This window comes from Buteo buteo, chromosome 10 (assembly GCF_964188355.1).
Source record: "Buteo buteo chromosome 10, bButBut1.hap1.1, whole genome shotgun sequence".
NCBI lineage: Eukaryota > Metazoa > Chordata > Aves > Accipitriformes > Accipitridae > Buteo > Buteo buteo.
Genome location: NC_134180.1, coordinates 7,334,270 through 7,358,238, shown reverse-complemented (window position 1 = coordinate 7,358,238; position 23,969 = coordinate 7,334,270). Strand labels below are relative to the sequence as shown.

Sequence of the window (23,969 nt, the reverse complement as noted above, 5' to 3'; positions counted from 1 at the left end):
AATAAGCTACAACAAACCAACAGAAAAGCAACTGTGATAAGACACAGATTCCTGGCCAGCATGCCATTCCTGCAGTTTGACTTCTGGGGACCTACAGTAAATTCTCAACACCAGCTAGGGATGGCAGTTTCTCCCTCTGCCTACAAGGTTCCCTTTCAAGAGACAATGTCTGGTACTGGTTCTGCCCTCACTGCACAGTATAACAAATAAAAGATGACAGAGAGGGCAAGTTGAGCAAGGAGTTTTGTCCCTTAATACAGTTGATTCATCCAGAGCAAGTAAAGCCATTCAACCTAAACATGGAGGATGCTTACACTGGCATCAGTAAAGTACTCATTTCAAACTGGGCCAGGGACAAAAGCTAAGTCTTGATATTATAAGTAATTATATGAATCTTTTCTAATCCTTTCATTTACAAAAAAAACCATCCACAAAGTAATTAATCTCAACAAATAAAGACTGAAAAATTAAAAGCAATACATTCAGAACCTCTCAAAGGAGGATGGGTGCTTTAGTACAACACAGAAATTCTGGCAGTGCAGAAACTGGTACATAAATACACACTTGGATGTAGAGACTGAGAAGCAACTTTTTTTTTTCTTTTTTAAATTGAAGGACCAAATTAAGAACAATACATGAAGAACTGCTACTGCAATGATTTACAATGAAATAAACACTTATCCAGACTGGGGAGAGGTGCTGACAGCCACACTAAAGTGAATGAACTGGTAATATGCATGGGCAGGAGGCAAATACATTAGATTATTTTATAATTTTACTTAAATTTACTTTATGAACCAAGAATTTAGTTCTGACACACATCTGGAGATTTTGCCTACGTTGAGATGACACCCTTCAGAAAGAAAAAGTAGTTCAGAGAAATGCAAAATCTTTAACTGTCTTGAGAAAAAAAAGTCAAGTGAGAATGCATTCACTGATGGGTTAAAACGTGCAAACCTGAGTATTTTGAATGGTAGAAATCAGGGCCATCAGGTCAGATATAACAGGGAAATGGAAGGTTAGGTTTCAAGAAACATGACATTAAATAGGCTGTGGAATCATACTTACTGAAAACTACCATTATGTAAGTGTGAATTTTTTTTTTTAAAAAAGAGCTTTCAATAAAAGAGTTCAAATTTGCTTAAATAGTTTAAGCTAGCCTAGAAACACTGAACTTTTCCACAAAAGACTCCAGGACAGAGGAACAATGCAGGGCCAAAATTTAAACAAGGACACTGGAAATTATGCAAGAACTAAGCAAGTTTTCTGTATATTTCATAGCATCTTAGACAAAAAGAAACCTTGGATTTACTACATCAAAACAGACAGGATTGGGAGAGACCTTAACGGTAATCTAGTCCATCCCCATTGCCAAAGACGGATCATACATTCCCAAAGAACACTGTCACGACCTATGCCTTTGAAAGAAAAAAAAGGAATAAGAAAAAAAGAAAAAAAAAAGCAGCATTTATTTTTTTAAAGAGAAAATATGTATCTCAAGGGATTCAGCACGCTTTGGGAACATTCTTCAAAGAAAATAATGCATTCCCTTTAGACTCTGCATCATGAAACCAGTAGTCAGAAAGGAAAATTCACTCTTGTAACATTCACTTAATTGTTGAGCTTCATACCCCGGGTTCCTGGTGGACAGGAGCACTTGAAATGATTGACGAGGTCTATACATGTTCCTCCATTCTGGCAGGGCTGAAACTGGCACTCATCCACTTCATATTCGCAGTTGACACCCTGGTATCCAGGCACACACTGCCAGTATAAAGATAAGTGTGAATAATCTTCTCCTAACAGATACATTAGTAGACATCTGAGAAAGGCTAACGCAGACAAAGCAAGCCCTCAATGGGACAGATTATGACTGCCTTTGTAGCTATACAACTGCAAGTGATTTCAAGGGCTGCGCAGCCAGCCAGCTTAAGCACACAACTTGACCATGTGACTACTCAACAGCACACTGCATGTTTGAATTTGAGTGACTTTATTCCTGCAAAATACAGTGACCAAATCCTGACACCCTTTACCACCGAGACTGGCTTAGTAGTTTTGACTTAAGTTTTACATAAAACTCCTTTCCTTCTGGGCACAAGCTTCCAAGGTGTTCCGCCATTCTGAAAAGCACAGGGAGGCTGATATACCATAATCTCATGGTCTACACTGCTCTCTGCATCAGCTGTAGGAAACAGAAAGCAGTGGATGGCATCTCCCACCCTGAGAGCCAAGGCATAATTTGCCCATCCAATAGGGAGAATACAATATTCCTTTAACGCATTCTATGTATATTTTAATATAAACCACGCCTCAGGCAAAAAATCCTTCAAGATAAGAACTCTGTCTCCAAAGAGGCAAGGAGTTCAAATGCCCATCAACCACACCTCCTTACACCTCTAATTCAGTCTTAAAAGCCTCTCAGGAGCACTGCTGCTGCCACGGCAAAATTAAAAATTCTTACCAGGTGCAGGTTGCTTTTATCCCTTCTTCGAAGCTATTCTACCACTTGCATGTGTTTCTGATTTCTTTTGATTCCTTTGCATTACAATGCTTTAAATATTTACACCTCTTCCTACTAAACCACTGTGCATTACCTCGCACTGGTATCCACCCAAGTGATCCCGGCAGGTAGCACCGTTCTGGCAGGGGCTGGAGTCACACTCATCCAGCTGCACCTCGCAGTAACTGCCAGTGTAACCCACCTGGCACTGACAGTGGTGCGTGTTTCCAACATTGAGGCAATGACCAGAGTGCTGGCACAACTGGTCCACTGTGACTCCTGAAACAAAGTAAGTAGACATGTAAAATGCACTTGCCGCCAGTGTTGGTAGCGCAGCCAGGAATGAATATGGCTAGACCCGAGGAATTGGAAAGTTGGAACTCAAAAACTGAAGAGTTACTTTTTAAATTACAGTCGGTCAGAACCACAACTATCTTCCAAATGAAGTCATTGCTCTGTCCTCTTTGGATCATCAGCATAAACACTGGCATGAAGTATTTGTATTGCTCTATTATTTTACCACTGGCTGGTAAATACACATCAGAAGTACTACTGTTGCAGTACAAAGGTTTGATGTTTGTACCTAGAATGTCTGCAAAAGCTATGGGAGCTTGACACTCTTCTTCTTTGACACTGAATCTGCTTGTTTGGATTTCCTGGACTGAAAATGGCATGACAGTGTCCATCAGCCTGGGCTACAAGCCACCTTCCAGGAAGAAATGAATTTAAAAACCAAATCTTTTATGTGTACATCATCTGAGGCAGGAAATTACTACTTTGGAGGGCCATGGTATTACTTATATAGCTAAATAGCTCACTTAGTAGCCAGTATTCTCTGTAAAAAAAACTTACAAATATCATGAGTTACAAGATGCCTTTCTTGTACAAGGATATGTCTTAAACCTGGCCTGCCTGGGACTTAGCAGAAAGGCATAAATAGCTGATGTATTTTCCAAAAAGGCAAGTCCATGTAAAACAGTATTACTGAAACTCTGAGACTTCATAAAATACTTAATTCTTCTTTTCTAATATTTTTATGGCAGAAGCTAGCTTCCTATGTCAGGAGAATCAAGAAAGCCTTGACTCCCAAATACAACCTTGCAGAGAGTTTTTTAGCTTAGAAGTGATCATGATCGACGACCTAGAGGCAAAGCTCTCTGGGATTTCCAATATATGCTGTGTTCACAGGCATATGGGGAAAGGAGTCGCAGATTAATGATGCATGGGGAAATGTTTTCAGTTAAAGCACAGAGGATGATTATTTACCCCTTTGTGAAGCTGCCACTTGACACGAGACATTGGGCACATCACAGTAAGCACCAGCCCAGCCAGATGGACAGACACATCGAGTCTGGGCTCCACTCTGAACACACGTGCCTTTATTCTTACAGGGAGACTTGCTGCATAGATCCATAAGAGCCTGGAGAGAAAAAAAACACAACATGGTATATGGCAAGCACAGTAGGAAACACTATTTGGAGTACAAGTTCAAGAAGCAAAGAAAGGAAGCTCTGCAAAACTGGTTCCATGTGCCACTGAAAAGGACAGTACTTCCCAAGTCTAAGTCAGGTGTTTCACTGACAGTCTCAAGAGCTCCTACACCTAGGAAAGCGCAAATGTAGAGAGAAGTAAACCCCAGATAGCAGCACCATTTCAAGAGTAAGCTGATCCTCATGCCTTGCTATGCAGAGGGATCTTTGGCTGGCTGGGTCTGAGCAAATTCAGTTTTATTTCAGATTAGGCTTCTAGTCCCACATTAGTAGGAGGCTTCCAGCTATCAACAGTAACAGGTTGTACCTTCTTCTCCCAAACTCCCCCCAATCTTCACTGCTTTTTGAGCATGACAGATGCATCCCACATTTTGATCTTTGCTTTTCCTTTTTGTCATTAGCTCACTGTACCTGCTTTTGGCCCCATTTGCTCTGGTATGGTCTCACCGAGTTCTCCTGTCTTCTGAGATTCAATTGAAACCCCACAACTGTTTTATGAACTGAAGATGGGCCCAAGTATACTGCTTTAATTGATTCCTTATATAAAAAAACAGTTTCCAAACAAAGAGACTAAAACTCAGTAAATCATCATATGAAAGTGGAGTGAGGACCCAAAATAACTGTGTGACCTAATATAAACCAGCCACTAACCATCATTTCCTTTTTGAGCACTTAGTCTTCAAAGTAATAGAGCTATTTGATTGATTTCAAGCTGACTTGAGGGAAGGATGAGGTTTTTAAAGCGAGTAGTACTGAATTTTGGCTGTAAAATGCAATTTCAATTGCAGAAAGTTCTGCTTTTCAGATGCAAACTGTCTCCTCACAAAGATTAAAGTAGAAAACTCTGTGCTTTCACAGGCAACCAAAAAGAGTCTTGGAATTAAGTTTTATCACATGTAGTTGAGCGTGAAGAAGAAAAACACCGAGCCTCTTGCTTCTGCATTTGTAATGAGTAGCTGACTATTTTACATGCAAATTCTATAACTTATGAATCATTGTCTGATTTTGTGCTGCTTATTTAGCTTTGCTAATTAGGTCAAGCCAGTTTACCACTAAGACAAGAACTACAGTGTAGCTGTAATCTATAAATCTCTACAATACAGCTTTGAATAGTACTTATAAATTTAGAAAGTTCTGATTCCATGTAAAAAATGAGTAATACATTATGATCAAGCTTCTCTGAACATAAAGCAGGCTTTCTGAGAATCCACAACATTTAATTTAGGGACAGGAACATTAATCCTTTCCTCAAGTAAAAACAAAGCAAACATAACAGAAGAGGAACTACTGAACTTCACACTACTGTACGATCATTCTCAATGCTAATTCTCCCAATGAGGTTTAAGTGGTGTGCCCAGAATGCATAATTAGGGTAGCAGAGGGGTTGCTTTTTTATATCACTTCATTACTTTGCATTCACTTCCTCCATTAGCAATACCTAGAAGCAGACCTGACAATTTAATGTCTAGCAACATACTTCTGGAAAAGCACCTCCCCCACTGCCACTAAAATATTCTTCTAACACCCACTGCTTTATAAAGACACATTGGCACGAAAGACAATTGCAAAATTCTTACAAAATTGTAGTGTTTTCCAGTAGTTTAAGAAATTCACAGATTTATTTTTTTTTTAAATGGCAGCACTCAGACTGCTTATGAAGGAAGCCAATACAGTTTTTACTGTTCCAAAGCTATAAACAGTCTCAAATCATTCTTGCTGTTTTGATAAGCATAGAATAAAAACGAAAAACTGATTTGAAAAGTTAAATCAGCATTCTGTTTCCACTGTGATATGCCAAGTTTCAAGTTTTTAATATGTACTAGTCAGTCATTTACAGTATGGGTTTGCAGCTCCTACACTCAACTGTGGAAAACTGTAAATTGCCTGAACTTAAGTCTGCAAGTAAGACTACAGCTTTTTATTGAGGCTGTGAACAGGACAATCACGATGGTTACTGCCTGAAAACATTTTCTGACTTCTTATGGAAAAAAATCTACAATCAACCCAGAATAGCTACACCTCCCTGTAAACAAATAAACCAGTTAAATCAAAGTCCTGCTAATCAGACTGATATTCTGCTTTTTGTTTTGTGTTTGTTTGGTGTTCTTTTAATGCAGGACTCTGCCTTCAATCAGGACAATTTTATGCTTCAAATGAAATGCAGCCATTTTCAAAGTTAACAGCTGTTTTTCATTTAAGAAGAAAACTAATCTAGAAGGTTCCAATGACACCTGTCCTCAGAAATAATGAGCATTTTTCTCCTCCTTGCAAATAGACACTTTAGATTTCCAGAGTTGTGAACAGGGGCACCTGCTCTGTCAGACAGAGGCACTGGACTTATTCTTCCCACGGCTAATGAGCCAGCCACCTCTTACCAGAACTGAAGGAACAAGAGCTCTGCCATGTTTGGTACCTCACATCTAACCCAGTCACTTCTGCTGTTGGACAGTTCAAATAACAGTGCCCCATGCAAAATGGGCTAGAAAATGTCACTCACCTGACAGTTCTTGCCAGTATAACCCAAAGGACATATACATCGATATGTGCCTAGGCTGTCCACGCAAGAGCCTTTGTTCAAGCAAGGATGTGAATCGCACTCATTAATTTCTGTGAGGCAGAAGGGTCCTGTAAACCCCACTGGACACTGGCAAGTAAAGGAATTGATCCCGTCCACACAAGTACCTCCATTGAAACAGGAGCTGCAAGAGAGTGTCAACAAAGGTAAGCTGAGACAAAATGCAATTAACTCACAGCCAAAACAGCACATAAACGTTACTGTAATGAGACAGAAAACCAGGTTACAGGATCTTCTGACCACTGGTAAGTTCCTGCTAAAGAAGCATAAATCGGATAACAGCAATTCAAGGGAACTCCAGCTCACTGTCTTTTACCTTGGCAGGGAAACAAAGTAAAGCAGGGTTTCAATGAGTCATTAGCGATGGAGGTAACTTATTTAATGAAATCTTCCCAGCTTCAATGTGACCACAAACAGTACTGTACCAGGTAGGCGAGTGGCTTGCTCAATCTGATAAATTTTATACAAATTTTATTACAAATTACAATTGTATCACAAATTATGAGAAACAAAACAATTTGCCTTTTTTTTAAAGCTTCAAAGGAGTCACAGGTATGTTTTCTCAAGGAAAAAGTTCATATAACATGCAAAACACAAGCATGTTCTTCACTGAAATCATGTGAAAGTATTGGTATTGCTAAATCCCTTCCCTCTCTTCTCACGAGAACTACTCATACATGCCCCAGCAGAATTCAGATCAAAGGAATTATCCCCCCCGCCCCAATCTTCTGATTGTAAGAAATTCTGCCAGATTAGGTGTCCTATGGAGAAGTGACTGGGAAAGTTAGAAGTGATGCCTCATGCAAAATTGACTCCTTTTTCCTTCTAAAGAAACGCCTGCCAGTAAACTCCTGCTCCTCTGAAAACAACCCTAGATCAGACTCAAGATAATCAGTTTGATAAAGTACACAAAACGAAATCATGCTTGTTAACTGTTTTGTGCACTGTCAAAGAGTACTTCCATGAGAGAAGCCACTTGAACTTCCAGTGCAAGTTTTAAGTATCTAAATTCTGACTGTGATTACAGCAGACATGTCAACAGTAACCTGTTTATCAGAGATGTTCCTGTGCCTTGTGGGCTGAATTCTGTTTTACAGGCAGCAGAAACTGCTGTTTATATCCATGGCAAAATAAGGAAGAGAAGACAGAGGAACTGTCAATCACTTGGCATGTTGCACTGAAATCAGGTACGCATCTCCAAAAGAAAATGGCACTCTCTCATAGGCAGCTTCTCACACAAGACACAGAAGAATTATTTGAACTGAATTCAAATTAGCCAACCATCACGGTGCTCTTAAGTATAGCTCAGTAAATTTTGGTTGGGAACGTGTGACTGGTTTAGCTTGGCAGAGCATTGAAAACTGCTACATCCTTCATACCTGCAAGACTGGTTTCTGTCCTAACTGATAACGAAAACAAAACCAGGATGAACCTCAAGGAAGAACCAGGCATTCTGCTAAAACAGCCAACATACTTCACTTGATTAAACAACTGTTGGGCCAATTAAACACACCCTCACCAGTGACACAATCCTGTTCTTAAGCAAAAGATGTTAAAATTCTTCCTCCCCCACAAATGCAATTTTATAAAAGATAAGAAAGATCTCTTCCTTTGTGTGCAGAACACACATGAGAATACCAAGAACTTCGCATTTAGGCACCTTATTTGCTTCTGGTAACTAGACCAGAAAAGACTGGGTTTTAATGATTTTTTTTAACCATTTCAAGCTTTACTAGAAATTGCTTCCATTTGAGAATCTAAAGTTACTTACATCAATCCTAACAAAGCTTAAAATAAATATGCAGGCAGATGATGGATACACAGGGTTAACTCTCAAAGAGCGTTTAAAACTACCAAGTGAACCATTTATGTAAGCACCAGCTGTTGAGCATTTTAACTCAGTTCCACACCTCCCCCTTAGAACTACCTCAGGTTTTATCTCAGCACTGCTAAACCACATCCAATTTGTGAGCATTAAAAGATCTCTGATGATCAAACCTTTCCAGTAATGAATTTGTGGATTTAGTGTTCCTCCTGGTTGCTTCTTCATATTATTTGCAGTCAATAATTCAACTCAGGGCTAATTTAATTTTCCTGCCTTTCTGAGGGTTGGCTATCGCTTCCATTTTTGCAGCTTTTCTATTTCTCAACACAGTAACTGTTCATAACCAATCAATTATTTCCCCTCCCCTATATGATAAAGGTCTTATAAAAATATAAATTATTTATGTTTTAAGAAGCTAGCATCTGTTACTGTCTTAATGTTTGTTAAACACTATCACATTCCTCCTGTAATGGAACTAAGCTTCTAACTAGTTGTGCAAACTGAAGGCCAACTTTGACAGGCAACTGCCTTTCAGCTGATATCCTGCACAAGGTAAGCAAGTTTTCCTTGCATGAATCACAAGTATGTCTCAGGGACAAAAGGCAGGAAAACAGATCCACATCATTAAAAACTGCTTCTGGGTAGGACTGACTTCAAGCCATGAGCACACATTGTGTGGCTCCTTAGTGCAGCAGCACAGTGAAGATATCTCACCTCTCAGTGCACTCATCAATGTTGTTCTCGCAGTTAGTTCCCTCAAACCCAGGCGGACACTTGCACGTGTAGCTGTTGACGTAGTGGGTGCACGTGCCTCCATTCCTGCATGGTTCACTCAGACATTCATTGGTATCTGTTTGACATTTATCTCCATGGAATCCAGGTAGGCAGATGCATGAGAAAGAGTTTATCCCATCCACACATGAAGCTCCATTTTGGCAGGGATCTAAGACAGAAGCATTACAGTAAGTGTTAAAATGGATAACACTCAAAGGCCAGGCCTACCATAGTAGCTTTTAGGAAAAAAAGTATCACATAGCCCAGAGCGTGACAGACTACTGACAAGTTTTTCTGAGCCACTTTATGGAAGAGATAATCACAAAGCACTATCAATAACGAATTCACAAGAAGGTGTGGATCAAGACCAAGCGTCAAGGTCTAAAGGTTCCTCTGCTGGGATTTGTTCAACCAAAACCAACAAAACCAGACCCAGTCTCTTGGTTTAAAATTCAAACTCTGCTTTTTTTGACAAACACCTACTGATAAAGACAATATGAACAGCACAGCAACTGTTTCTTCTTCCTTACCAAGTCTTATTCATAAAAGAACTTGACCCATTCTCTCTTTTCCAGACACTGCTCAACACAGGAAAGAACTTGCGTGCCTAATGTTAAGCATGAAAGCAATCCAGTCAAATCAAATGTGTATGTGTATATTAGTATATATATGAGCACTTAAGCATTACTGAGCACTTAGCATTTTTCCCAGTATTAAAGGCTGATTGGGGAAAGGCTGGCAGAAAAGCTCACAAATTCATACACCGCCTCTTCATCTCTGCATTTCTTGATATTTTCTTTATCCCTACCATGGTCTTGCTACTTGTGTGTCACCATTTTTTGGTCTAAGCCACCCCCTACTAATGTATTGCTTCTGCTTCCACAAGTACCAGTCTGCCTGAAAGATCTCTGCCAGTAGTTTCTTCCTGCTTTGCTCCTTCCACTGTTGGATTTAAGACCCGCATTCCTCTGTCGGATACTGCCTCTGAAGCCAGATTCCTTTTCTACTCTGCATTCCCTAGACCAAAAGCCTACCTATATGAAGGCAGGGTGGGAAATTGGGAGGGGGGAGGAAAAGGGGAGACAGGAAGGGGGATGAAAAAAAGGTCATGGAGCAGGCTTTTTTGATCTATGACTATCTTTAAGTACTACTAAAATACAAACTTTAAAATTTAACACCAAAAATTTGCAGTTCAACATATATACAAGATCATTCTGTTCACTGGAAAATGAAGAAAACAGATGTGAAAGGTAATTAAAGCTCATTTATCAACTGAGAAATATGCTCACATGATAAAAATTTGTGTTAAGAGACACACCTGCATCCATTTAAAGGTCATCTGACTACTGCAGAGAAAAAGCACATTCAAAGTGAGACCCCTGGCAGCTGTAAAATGTTGTGTCTATGGCAGCCAGCCATTTATGACTGAAGCCAAAAGCTGCGCATTAATTTTCTGTGCCGCACATTTACTGACAGAAAAAGGAGACTTGAGTATCAACTTTTCAATAAGTTCTTGTTGTTGGAGGGTTTGTTTGCTTCATAGATTAAAGACATTTGGCTCAAGCTGTGGAAGGTTTTTGTTATGCTAAATGAAATCAGCTGCAGCAGTAATTTGAAATTCTTCAACCTCATGGGTGTGCTGCCTAACAGACAACATGGCATGAATCTCACAGCTCTCAGAAGACTTAGGAGTAGAGAGAGATCTCCCAGCTGTTCAAGAGAGAAAGATGAGCACTTTAAAAACATTTTTTCTCTTCAGACACCCACATAAAAACTAACAGGACAAGCAATGATTTTGTTGGCTTCAGTAAGCAAAGCTCTGAGTCAATGCACCAATGTGACTTTTTTTGTACTGTACCTGTTTGCTCAGAAAGAGGCAATCAAAAGCTCAGGCTAAGCCAGATGTCTTATAAGTTCTTTCAGCAGTGCTGCTTTGGGGTCTCCCATGGTAACTTTTGCTAATAGACTTGTTTGGATCCTTCTCTACAGCAGCCACAAATTTATATTTTTTTCAATGTAAAACACAACTCTCTAAATTCATACCTAAAACCTTTAAGACTTAGGTATGTTTTTAAGCTATTCTAATAAAAAAATTGAAGTTTGTTGTTTTGTTTGGGTTTTTTGTTTTGTTTTTTTTTTTTTAAGGAGCCAGCCAATTAAAAAATTACAACATTGTGAACTCCTCCAAGGTTTGATAAAGCACTTTCCAAATAGTAATAGATGAACTCTTAAACACATGACACTTCTCAGGAGACTCTGATTTTTACATGATGATGATAAAGAACATGCCCAGGATGAAAAATAAGTTACTATGTATTTAGTTCCCTTGTAAATAGCAGTGTCAAGGGCATGAAATTAACATTTGCTTTCTTGTAATTTAAACAATTTCAGTACTCATCAGTGTATGTGCTATCCTCCTGCAACTGATACGTATTCCAGAACAGAGTGCCTTCCTGCTACTTAATTTGCTTTCAAATATGGATTAACTGGAATAGCAACAGGACCCACTCCTTCCAGAATATTCATGTCAGACAGAGACACTTCAGGAAAGACTGCTATATCCCAGATTCCCACCACACCCCAATCAAGCTTAATGTTGAAATACAGGTAAGCCCTGCAGTGTTACTTTAACTTGTTGTATTAAAATTTCAGGCAAATATAATTCTTCATTTAACAGTGCTCCTTGTTCAATTATGTAAACTCTAAGGACCTTTCCAAGTTAGGAATCTGGGAACAACTCCTGCTATCAGTTAAAACACAGTAGTCCATTACTAGCAGCTGAATGTGATGGATTTGACTGCCTCAAACTTGCAAGTCTTACAAAGCTGAGGTCTGGGGGTTTTTCTTTTTGGTAAGGGATTATAAAAGAACTTTCAGTGTCTGTCAAATAGCAGTCATCAATAGTGCAGCAAAATTATTTCTAGGAAAAAATGGAAAACACAGAACCATCTGCTCATACTCACTTGAAAGACAGTCATCAATGTTACTGTCACAGTCTCCTCCAGTGAAGCCTGGCCGACATTCACATAGGTAACTGCCTTGAATATTATGGCACAGAGCATGATTTTTGCAGGGCTTTGAGAGACATTCATCAATATCCACTGTACATCTCTCCCCTGAAACACAGAGAGTCTGGAAGTAAGACCCCTCGTAAGGCAATGGTCAAAAGGCTCAATGCCAATACTGCTCAGCATTGAAAGTACAGTATATTCCCCATTACCTTCCCAGCCAGGGGCACATTGGCAGGTGTAGCCTTCAGAGTCAGGAGATTCTTGGCAAATTCCTGAGTTCTCACAAGGATCGGGAGAACAAGGAGCAACCACTACCTGGCAGTTCACACCTGGAGAGCAGAAGGGGAAAAACCAGGACAGTATGCTGCTAAGAGCTTGGTGCTGCTCAGAAGAATGAATAAAGAGATTGTAACTTGCATGATTATCCTACACAGCAGTGGACAGCATTTCTGTATTTGAAAAATCTCAGCAGAAGGAAAACAAGATCAGAGCGCTCCTCATGGGCTCAGTGGGTACAAGCAGAAAGCAGCCATAGTAATTCTGAGTTTAATGCCCCTTCAATTCTCAGTACATTTATATATCTCAGTCTAACTTTCTTACAAAGAAAATTAAGCTCAGCTACCACCAAGACATTTCTTAATGAGTCCAAACAAGGCTTAAATGTGGTCTTACTAAGTATTCTACTGCTGTATCATGTCTACATGAGCTGACTGTAATTTAACTTCATACAAGCATGGCATTTCCCCTCTTGATTCCTATTTCCATGAAGTTTAATGAAAAGATTAAAATGGCACTAAGGGTGCAATGAAGTTGAAAGGAAAAAGAGAACAGAAACTTCTCTCTGAATTTTCACCTTTGAATCCTTTCCTACAGGTACATCTATATCCATTCAACAGATCTTCACAAGTTCCTCCGTTCTGGCATGGGTTTGATTTACATTCATTCCCTTCTGTTGAACAGTAATCTCCTATCCAGCCTGGGTCGCAGACACACTTGTACCTTTAAAGGCAAAAACAGCAGTAATTTTAGAACATTCTGAAATAACTCCTCTACCAGTTTCTCCTGCAGATTAGTTTTGGAGAAAAAACCAAAAGACCTCTCTTTAAGAGAGCCCTAAGTTACGTTTAGATTGCTTACCCCAGCTGTACAGTTCTGAAGATACTGAAAATAAACCCTCCCTTAAAACCACACTTCCCTCCATTACTGTTTTCACAAAGCGCTCAGTCAACCAGCAATGTGTTTCTGCTTTGATAAGATCATCTCAACATATTTAAACAAAGACAGAAAAAAAAGATTTAAAAAAGTGGAGGGGAACAATAGGTTCCAAAGATAACTAGACTGATTTAATACAAAGTAGTGGTTACAAATGAAAACAGCTGGCTGGGAGCAGGAGCAATCTTCTCCATCATGTTTCAAAATCTGAAGTAGAGCAGCACTCCACCCATATGACATAGAACCAAGGACTCCATGAACCACCCTGGACTCAAGCCACGCAACACACACACTGGCCTCCTTCCCTGTCATGCAAACAAGACTTATTTTATCTGGCACCGAGCGTAAGGTGTACATGGGCATAAATATGAACGCAGGTGACAGATGATGGACAAGATGAACCAAACCATTTGTTTTCCAAGCTTACATGGAGGCTGAATTAGCAATAAGGGCAGCCTTCCTGCCAGCTCCAGGGAAAGTGCTGAATCCTGCCCTACAAAGCTACCCACAGTGGTAAATCACTTCCTTGCACAACTGCTGACAACACTTTCCAGGACGCAGCACACATCTCAGAGGCACTGTTATTCCACGTACAGTTGGGAAGTTTAACAAACACAAGCCCTACCTCCCCAAACTTGTTGACTCCATAGGCCCTGCATTCCCAGACATATCATTACAAAAAAGAGGTCTGATTCAGAGCTCCTGAAATCAGCATTTGGTCTTCCTGGATGGGAAGATTCAGAAGCAACTACTGCCATCAGAATAGCCGGAAAGAGCTTTTCTTTTTTCTCTCAGGCATGCAACAATGTGACTAAAGCTGAAGAAATCTCAGCCTTGGACAAACTGTTCTAAGTCAATTATCACACTATCTCCAAGTGTCAAAAGTTGTCTGCCTGTACCTTAATACACAGTATTTGGGTAGCAAGAACAGCACTAGCCAAGTCTCCACACTCACCATTTTAGAGTTTGATGGAATAGATAGATAGCTGCTGCTCCCCAAAGATTCAATTCGGAACAATCTCTTTATTTTAATTGCATTCACTCGACTTACTTGAATTGCCAAACCCTCCCTTTAGACAGTGGCAGTCCACCGTGTGCTACACGCCCATGCAAAGACAGCAAAGAATACAATGCAGGACAGAAAAACCTATGTTGAAACAGCACAGACTGCAGCTGGTGACTAAAGGTCTACACCTTACTGTAATTAAGTCATGGGCAGCACGTAAGTCTGGATCCTAATCTGAGAAATCAGCGAAAAATCAGAAACATCAAGTCAAGATGGAACTCCGGGCAAAGCAAGGAAAAAAGTATAGAAGGTAGCAGGTAAGTTTAATGTGACAATAAGTACTTACCCACTAGCAATATGTGTGCAGTTGCCATGTACACAGGGATTACTAAGACACCCATCTGCCTGTGACTGACAGTGAGGATGATGGTAACCTTCAGGACATACACACCGAAAGCCATTGACTTCATTTATACATGTTCCACCATTATGACAGGGGCTGGATGTGCATTCATCAATGTCCACATTACAACGTGGGCCTAGAAGAAAAAGCAATACTTATTAAGTAGTATTTCTTATAAGAACATTTGCTTTGTACATCTGTGAGAACATACACTGAGGCACAACTCAGTAAAGCCAATGCAGCAGGACAGAGCTTGCATGCCTCTGTGCTTTAACTGAAGTCAAGAGAAGCATTTTTAAAAGATGCAGCACCTTTCTGTGCCTGGAAAACACACTCAACAAGTATTTACAAACCACTCAAGAATCTCAACAGAATTCCACTACAAATCACTGGTTAATATTGATTAGGAAGGCAAAAATCACTCAACCATATCATGCTTGGAACAAACCTCTTGAGCTCCACTTGTCACAGACCTGCTCTTCTGCTTTGAAAGTACCTACCCTTTGAACAACCAATACTGCCATAATGTCTGCAGTAAATATAATTCTGGTTGTTTATTGCATGAAAGATTCTCTAAAAACCACCGTTTCCTGTTTTTGCCTGCCTCTGATTACAACTGCAAGATCCTTGAAGTAGTGACCATACGATCTTGTGAGGCTGGAAAGCTAAACAAAGTGAACGTTGCAGTAAGTTGAAAGCATTTTTAACATAAGGAAAGGACAAAGTAATGAGACCCCATGCAAGCCATCTCTTTTAATACTGGAATATGCAAATTCATCATATTACTGAATTATTTTAACAGCATAACAGTAAGAAGTCCAGTAGGATAACAAATACGATATGCCAGCAACAAAGAAGACTGAAAGGCAAAAGTTATTAGGACCATGCCTCTTCCTGTTCTGGGGACTAAAGAGTACCACCATGCCAGAGCCAAAGGAAGGAAGGAGCATCAGAAGTTTAGAAAGACGCCAAGACAAAAGCACAAAACACATGAAACCTCTTAGTGCTATTTCTAATGCATTTCAGATCAATTCTAATTAGAATCATTCAGTAATAAACAGTAACAAACGTGATGAGAAAACTGTTATAAACAGTACCACACTGTCTTACAACAATTATTTTACGAGCGTATTACCCTACATGGCTCAAAACATATTAAGTCCGTTATAAACAGTGTTGAGATCTGCTTTAGTCATCAGAAATAGTCCTGATATAGATCTACAGCTCTAAGCGTGGATCCAAAACTGCCTAAGAGCTTATTTTTTCAGCCCTACTTTTACTGTATTAGTTAAGTCTTTATAATTTAAAAAGGAAACAGAACAGACCACACTATGAAAGAGAAGTACTGAAAAAAGCAGGTTATTCAGTTGGAGACTTCAGAGTGGAGAGCAGCTCATTAGAACACTGAGTTAATGCTTTGCTTTCACAGAAAGAGAAACACTGTTCATGGTCAAAGCACCAGGTACTGTCTAATCAAACACCTATCTATATTGTCCACAATCTCTCTGTCCCTGGAAAGAAGCTGTAAATAATAAACCAAAGTCACATGGTTTTTTTTGTCATAAAACCAAGAACCATGAATTGGACATAATTACCTAACAAGAATGGCATTTCACAGCACCGATTAGGCCATCTTTCTGCTTGGTAGAACTTGCTGTAATGCAAGACGCTGAGATTCAAAGATTAGGAGGATTTACCGAGATACTAACTGAATCCCTTGCAGTCAGTATGCAAAGAACAGCTCCCTTAGCTACCCGGATAACTATTTTCAAAACACCTCAAAGCTATTAGGTAGCTGACTTTACCTGTAAATCCAGGTTTGCAAGCACAATTGTAGCGATTAATGCCATCAATACAGTCCCCGTGAATGCATGGGTTACTTGCACAGTCATCAAAGTTATTTTCACAGTTCACTCCTGGAAAAAATAGTTAGACGAATAAGGAGGCCAAATCTTGCAAAAAAGACAAAAAAACTATTTCCCAGAAATAGCCAAATTAAGAACCCCACCTGCTTCAAAGTTACACATGCACTGGGGCAACTGAAACAGGCTATGATACAGCAGCACTGCAACACCAAGGAATATCACCCGAGTCACTGGGTGCTGACTGAGTATGACCCTGAACTTGTACTAAATGTTTCAACAAAAGAATAAACCATTTTGAACACCATGCCTATTTTTTTTCTGCATGCTCGAATTTTGGGAGTAAAGAGGAGGTAAATTCTTCCAAGACCAGTTGCAGTACCAGTGAGGGTTAGGCAATCTACACAAACACACCAAAATTCAGTAAAGAAAAGTAATGTGAAAATGATACTCTCATACCACAAGCTTATCTCTGTATGCAAATTTAGCACACACCAGAGCACACATAGGAAATAATAAAATACTCGAATTCTGTTAGAATCCAATCCTTCCACTTGTGCTTTGTGTACCTGAAGTGCCCAGCAAACAGTTGCATTGGTAGCCATTCACCAAATCAATGCAGCGCCCTTGATGGAGGCAAGGATTGCTGTGGCATTCATCTATCTGCTCGCTGCATATGGCACCCATGTAGCCAGGATTGCATATACATGTGTATGAATCAATTCCATCTTGACATTCTCCATGGTGGCAAGGATCAGGGTCACAGTTGTTGATATTCTCCTCACACAGAAGGCCAGTAAAACCTAAGGAAAAATGATGAACAGGAGTAATTAAGAAATTAACTGGTATGATGCTATAGTGAATATAATGCAAATATAGAAAGAATCGTATTAAGAATCAGCAAAGTGGCAGACAGCACAAAGGGTAACTGGGCACCTCAACTGCTGCCCATTTTGCAGCCCTGGAAAACAACACTCCTCCACTGCTCACAGCATTACAGAACAACATCTTGCATGGAGAATCCCAGCATTGGAAGTGGTTACCTTCAGTTTATTCAGAACAGTAGCAATGAGAGGAAACATGTAAATCTCCATGAGAAATATTTACTCACATCAGTATAAACTATCTGAAGGCACTCTCCTGTCATTACTTCCTCTACACAATACCAAGGGGATTGACTTTTCCAGTGTGAGGAATTACTACAAAGATGCTGCAGAAACCTTCCCAAGTGAACTCCCTTGGCTCACGTCAAAGCTTCTGCAGCTCTGCTTTTTTAAAAGTTTCTTGCCCCTCTCATTGGGAGGAAACCTTTCAGTAACTCCAGTCAAGCACCAACTCCAAATTTATGAAAGACTGCATGCAACCTCTTCAGGAGCAATGAAACAAGCAGCGATTTGGCCTGTTTCATTCTGCTTCAGCTGGGAAACATCCTGAGCAACAGAGAAGGACAGAATCTATTCACCAGAAGGGCTAAAACAATGGTTCAGGAAGGTCAGAGCAGCAACCAATTCCCTCAAGAGCCCTGTTTTCCATGATGGAGCAGAGTTACATGAAACAGGGACAATTTAAAATAAATGGTTTTCAGAGATGAGGTTTTGGAGCAACAGTTCAAACTGCCTTCCAGCAGCTGGAGATTAGGAAGGTAGAACTTCAAATTTCAAACACCAACTGGAGACTGATACAAACCAAGCTGCAGGGAATTTCAACAGCTGAAGAGTGATTCTCACCTGAGTATTATAAGTGGATAACAGGCTCCCCATTTTTCATACACGTTTGTGGTTATTTCTCTGGTCAAACATACCAGGTGACGGCTAACATTTCCAAGTTCTGCGAACGTATGCATGGATGAATGGGTGTGGAAGTAGGTGGGGAGAGGGAAGGGAAGCTAGTTAGAGAGATGGATATAAAAAGATGTTAGGGAAGGAAGAAAAACAAACCGGGAAGAGGACGAACAGTGGCAAAAAAAACGAGGACAGAGGCAAAGAAAAGAGGAAAGACCTAAGACAACTTTAGAAAAGAAAAGCTATGATCTACCACTGGGAAGGAGAAGTGGAATAATGCCAGAAGGGAAAGAAAAGACAAAAAGCAAGCAGTAAATAGAGCTATCTGTACAGCATTTGGCCAAACATTTTGCAGTTTTCAATCACTTCGGCAGCTGGCGATTACCATTCAGGGAACACATATCACTCATAATAGGAGATTAATAGAGCAAGAACATACCCAAACATTACTTTCCAATAACTGACCTGTCCCAATGATGAATTCCATATTTCAGTCTTATAGAAGGCTGTCAATATTAAATATAATACTTAGCATACATTAATTCAAAAAATTAGTACCTTGCACTGAACCACATGAATATCAGGTATCTTTATCAATCTCTTAACTGAACATACCTTACTGAGATATGATTTCCCTCTTTATGGACAAGAGTTAGACTAGAAAAAAACCACTTGAATATAGAACATAAAAATGCCTCAGACAGGATGGAAAAAAGCCCTAGCACAGAGTCCCTCTTCCATTTTCAGCCAAAGTACTAACCAAGGATTTTACCAAGAGCTGCTGGTTCAGTAACATATATTAGGTTGCTTCCAGCCTGTTCCTTGAAAATGCTCCATACATCATGTGCCTTCATGGAAGCAGTAGTCTTCCCTCCTCATCTGGGAAACCTAGGATTTCTGTACTTCGGTGGTTCCAGCAGTTTCGTACCCAAATTCAGAATACATTTTTCAAGGCTCAGCTCTCCACACTATCCTCTACTACATAACCCAAAACCCTCCTAGGCCCAATAAGCTCTGCACTCTCAGTGAATGAAAGCAACCAGACCACACACCAGCTTAAGAAAGACTTTCTAAGACAGTTTCCAAGTTTGGAGAAGATTTGAGCTGCTGCTTCTTTTTGCAAGTGTGAGCTTATTCTGTCACATGCAGTAATCAAAAGGAGAATTCTGTAAATAATTATTCCTCTCCTGATTAGAACTACTGCATTCCCCTACTTCCAACAAATTCATTGTTTCTTCAGGCACTTTTGGGAAGGGGGACAGGATGCGTGTGAAAAGACTGGGGAAGAATTTTTAGGCTAATCTCTGCTATATTCTGTCCAGTGTAGAATAAATTAGGGAAGTCGAATTTGCCTTAACAATTTGATTACTGGAATGATTCAAAATGAGAAAAATTATACATAAGTCTAGCCAAACTAACAACACATTTCTGGGACAAAGGTAGCTCCAGGAATTGTTCAGCCTCTTCCCTAATGGAAGAGCTAAAGCCAATGCATTCCATGCCTGAATCTGCACCATGAACAATGCATCAGGCACCATTAACTGAAAGCAACCAAAAGTCATTCCTTACTGAGAATTAGAGTGTAACTGCTCTGAACTCTGTTATTTGACCAGATGTAAAAATTAAGATAAAATATATCTACATCACTCTTAGAGGTCTGAAGGTAAGAAAAATCCCATAATTAAACCTGATGTTTCTAAATGTGTAATTAACCAAGCAGTAAAGGAATTCAGCACATTCAAAAAAAAAACCACCTCAGTTCCATCCACAGCTCTGTCAAAATTTCTGTAGGATGCTTGACAAATCATTTTAACTACATTCTGGCAGGCAGCTACTGTGCGGTATTTCCTGCAGTGGGCACAATTTTTACTGCATTTCTATCTTCCAGTTTTGACATAAAATAGCCTGATGCAACAGAAATCAGAATACACAGCAGTACTGCTCTGTTCATCTCTTTTTCTTCAACTGTATACTATATAATCTGGCTTGGAAGAAACAAAGGTAAGCCACAGATAAAGGTCTTCACACTGCTGTTTTTCCACTCATGTATTCCATAGTCAATATGAAAGAAGCTGTCACCCTCTGGGAAGCAAGAGATGGGGCTGAAAGAGGGATGCCAGAACTCCCATTAACTGTGAACTTACTGCTGTCACAAGTGAAAGGCTTTCTGTACTTAAATACTACTTCTCTGCCGCAAAGGAGTAGACAAAGCTTCGCCACAAACAAGCAGCATTTCAAAGAAAGAAAGAAAGAAAGACCACTGACACTTCTTTGACCACCCCTTTATGTATTTACGTTACATGCAATCGCCAGTCCAGGGGTTCTGAACACAAGACTAACCTGTGGCGCACTGGCACTCATAGCCATTGGGATGGTCGATACATTTGGCTCCATTGAGACATGGCGTGCTGGAGCAGTCATCTATATCAATCTGACACACGGCACCACTGAATCCTGAAAGGCAGAAAGAAGATGAAAATCCAGAAGTAATGTGAAGTAGTTAATCTAAACAGCTGCACTGTCAGGAATTATTTATTAGCAAATCCTTAAAACCACCCAAATATAAGCTCAGTAAATCTAAACTCAATTGCATCACTAAGCACACACACCACACCCTGGGTGGATTGGTTCCTCGTCCAAACCACCAGCCAAAACACAGTTTCTATCCTCCAGGTCAAAGGACCCTCAGCTTGAAAACTGAGATGGCCAAGTCAAACAGAAATAAAGCTGATGGAGCACAAGTGGTGTCCACTACTGGACAGTATGCCTGTCTATAAAACCGAGAGGCCACCAATAAAAACTTTCAAGCAATCAAAGCAAGTAACTTAAAATGAAACAATAATACATACATCACTAGAGCCTTCAGACTAGAATTACTACAGCAGTGTGGAATGTGGAATACAATACAGCACTGTATCTTTCAATACACTTATTGAAATAGTTAATGAACTATCAACAGGTTATGTCAGATGATACAGATCCTTAGGCACTTCAATAAAAAAATAAAAAATGCCAGGAATGTTTCTTGGAGGAAGGAACCAAAGGAGGAGCCAGAACATCATTAGTCAATAAGAAGGGATGCAGAGCAGGCTTTTGTTAAGTATATTCTGAACTCAAAGCAGCTTGTAGGCCATCATGAAAACAAGTGACATTTACCCTTATAGCTAACATTGATCCCTCAGCTCAGCATTTATCCTTCTTTTCTAAAGTGGAGACCCAATCCACCTCCCTCCTCATGCAAGCAACATAAACTATACTGATGCAAAAATGGCTTCTGCCTACAAACCTCAGAAAAGGACAAAAAGCATGCAGAGGCTCTGATTTTTAAAATGTATTTATAATTACTCACCTATATCTCACTATCCTACAATAACAGAAGTTCATGCTGCCAACTACCATTTAAGATGAGACGTCCAATCATATATTTCTCAACACTTACTCAGTTACAGGCACAATACTATTGCAACCAATATATGTCTACTCTTATTAACCAGTGATTGCAATTCACTCATTCAAACAGATGCTGCACTAAGACAACAAAACTCACAAGAAACATACCACCCGCAATCTCTCACTGGTTATCTATGCAGTTCTTGGTAAGGTGAAGCAGGAAAAGGTTCCAGAAATAAGTACTTACCAGGAGGACAGACACAGAGGAAGCGGTTGACTTTATCAAGACACTCTCCATTGTTCACACAGGGATTACTTAGACACTCATCAATATCTTCTTCACAGTGAACACCTTTAAAACCTGTTTAAAAAAAATAAAAATAAGAAAGAAGAGGTGACTGAAGGCCTTAGAAAGTGCCCTCGAAAGTGTAACTGCCTCTTATACCAGCCCTGAAAGTCTAAGCCTAGTTTCATTGCAAGTTTGGAGTTTGGACAGAACCTACAAGGTAAGAATATACACCAGAGGTTAAAAAGGGATGTTGAATGTGTATTCTTCACCATTGATGAACGTGCTCACTTAATCAGCAGTAACAGAAGTTTGTGCTGAATTCACATCTAATGTTTTCTTCCACTTGATAAGGAGGGGTTATGTTTTAACACTTTAGAAAATACCAATAAATTTGGATATGCACCAATATAAGGTAAAAGGTAAAGAAACAAACACAGAAGATAATTTTAGCTCAAGGCTTTTTAGCTAATGACAGGGTAAAAGAAAAACATTAAGAAGGGTGAAATACTTGGGACTAGAGTTCCAGCTTTCAAAACAGATTAGACATTAATAAAAACTCATTCTCGTTTTCATCGTATCATTTGATCACCTGCAGGGGTCACAATTCTTTCACTATACTTATAAGACTGTGCAACTAGCAACTTGCACCCTTTTCTTTTTTTACCACTTTCTATCAGAAAGAAAAATAGCAGACTATATAGGTCATTGGTATGGTGGACATGTAAATTTTACAAACACGATTTCAGTCAAGTAACTTTTTTACAGTTATTTCCTCAGGTCAATGGAAGCCTGCATCATTTGAGGTATTTTAAGCAGATAAAAAACCCAACCACTATTATCCAGAATCATCATATACAGATCTCAAAACACAGCCACCCTTTTCAAGTTTGCACCTGCTTTACTTTCGCAAACGTAAGTTTCTGCACATGCACTTTACCAGGCATAGTAACAAATATGTTCACAAATACTCCAGCTCAGAATGCTAACTTCCTTTGCTGATGTACAGGTTGGTTTCCTTCTCAGTCCTCTAATTGCTTTCTCCACCCCCCCCCACCCCGGCAAATGCCAAGTCCTCCTGGCTGGTGCCGCCACAGCAGGCTCTCTCTCACCATTTCATTTAGCCTCACCCCTTTGCAATTTTGTGTTCCACCTCAGCAGAGCTGGCAACCCGCCCTGTGCTCTGCCTCCTGACTTCTTCCTTTGCTGGAAGCCCCATCTTTGTCAGAAACTCCCCTCACCTGGCATACAGAGACACGTGAATCCTCCAATTTTATCCAGGCAGGTGGCATCGTTTTGGCACGGATTTGAATGGCATTCATTGATGTCCATTTCACAGCGAGGTCCTGTGTAGCCCTTCAAACACTCACAGTGGAAAGAGCCTTCTGTGTTTACGCATTTCCCAGCATGTTCACAGGGATTGCTGTTTGCTGCAAGAAAAATGTATATGCGTGTGTGTCAAAACCTCTCCTCGGAGCAGGAAAGCCACAGCATTCTTTATTAGTCATGGTCTTTTCCAGTGGTCATTCATTTCTGGCAAGTAATACCAGGGAAAGACTGTTCATCGTTCTGGGGAAAGGCTACTGTGATTGAAGAAAACATGTAGCAGTTACTTGCCTGTCAGAGGCAAAAAGAAGACTGCTGTCCTTACCAATGGACCAAAGGAGCAACTGTGGTCCGTATCACTAATGACAGTTCTTAAGAGGAGAGTATCAACTAGCAGGGATTAGCAAATTAACAATGCTTTCAAGGAAGGCCTTATCTCTAGATCATCTTTTACATTTACTTCGCTCCTGAGGCTGACAAGATGCCGCCACAGCCACAAAACAACCAAGCTAGCCCTTCATGTGT

General features: G+C 40.0%; 1 protein-coding gene across 7 annotated transcripts in view; it reads right to left on the bottom strand.

Moving 5' to 3' along the window:
- Positions 1–23,969, bottom strand: part of NOTCH2 (notch receptor 2) — an 88,566-nt gene that overhangs the window by 18,657 nt on the left and 45,940 nt on the right. For 2 of the 7 annotated variants that reach the window (XM_075038402.1, XM_075038403.1), the window contains exons 8-21: positions 23,360–23,548; positions 22,080–22,193; positions 20,783–20,896; positions 17,231–17,464; positions 16,605–16,715; positions 14,743–14,935; positions 13,032–13,177; positions 12,388–12,507; positions 12,131–12,283; positions 9,108–9,336; positions 6,491–6,692; positions 3,770–3,923; positions 2,598–2,782; positions 1,632–1,764 (exon numbers count right to left, since the gene is read on the bottom strand). In XM_075038402.1, the coding sequence (XP_074894503.1) occupies positions 1,632–1,764; positions 2,598–2,782; positions 3,770–3,923; positions 6,491–6,692; positions 9,108–9,336; positions 12,131–12,283; positions 12,388–12,507; positions 13,032–13,177; positions 14,743–14,935; positions 16,605–16,715; positions 17,231–17,464; positions 20,783–20,896; positions 22,080–22,193; positions 23,360–23,548 (2,277 nt within the window). Of the gene's footprint in view, positions 1–1,631; positions 1,765–2,597; positions 2,783–3,769; positions 3,924–6,490; positions 6,693–9,107; positions 9,337–12,130; positions 12,284–12,387; positions 12,508–13,031; positions 13,178–14,742; positions 15,465–16,603; positions 16,716–17,230; positions 17,465–18,388; positions 18,547–18,907; positions 18,949–20,782; positions 20,897–22,079; positions 22,194–23,359; positions 23,549–23,969 lie in introns of those variants that run through there. The other 5 variants (XM_075038404.1, XR_012651968.1, XM_075038405.1 and 2 more) reach the window with 5 other exon arrangements.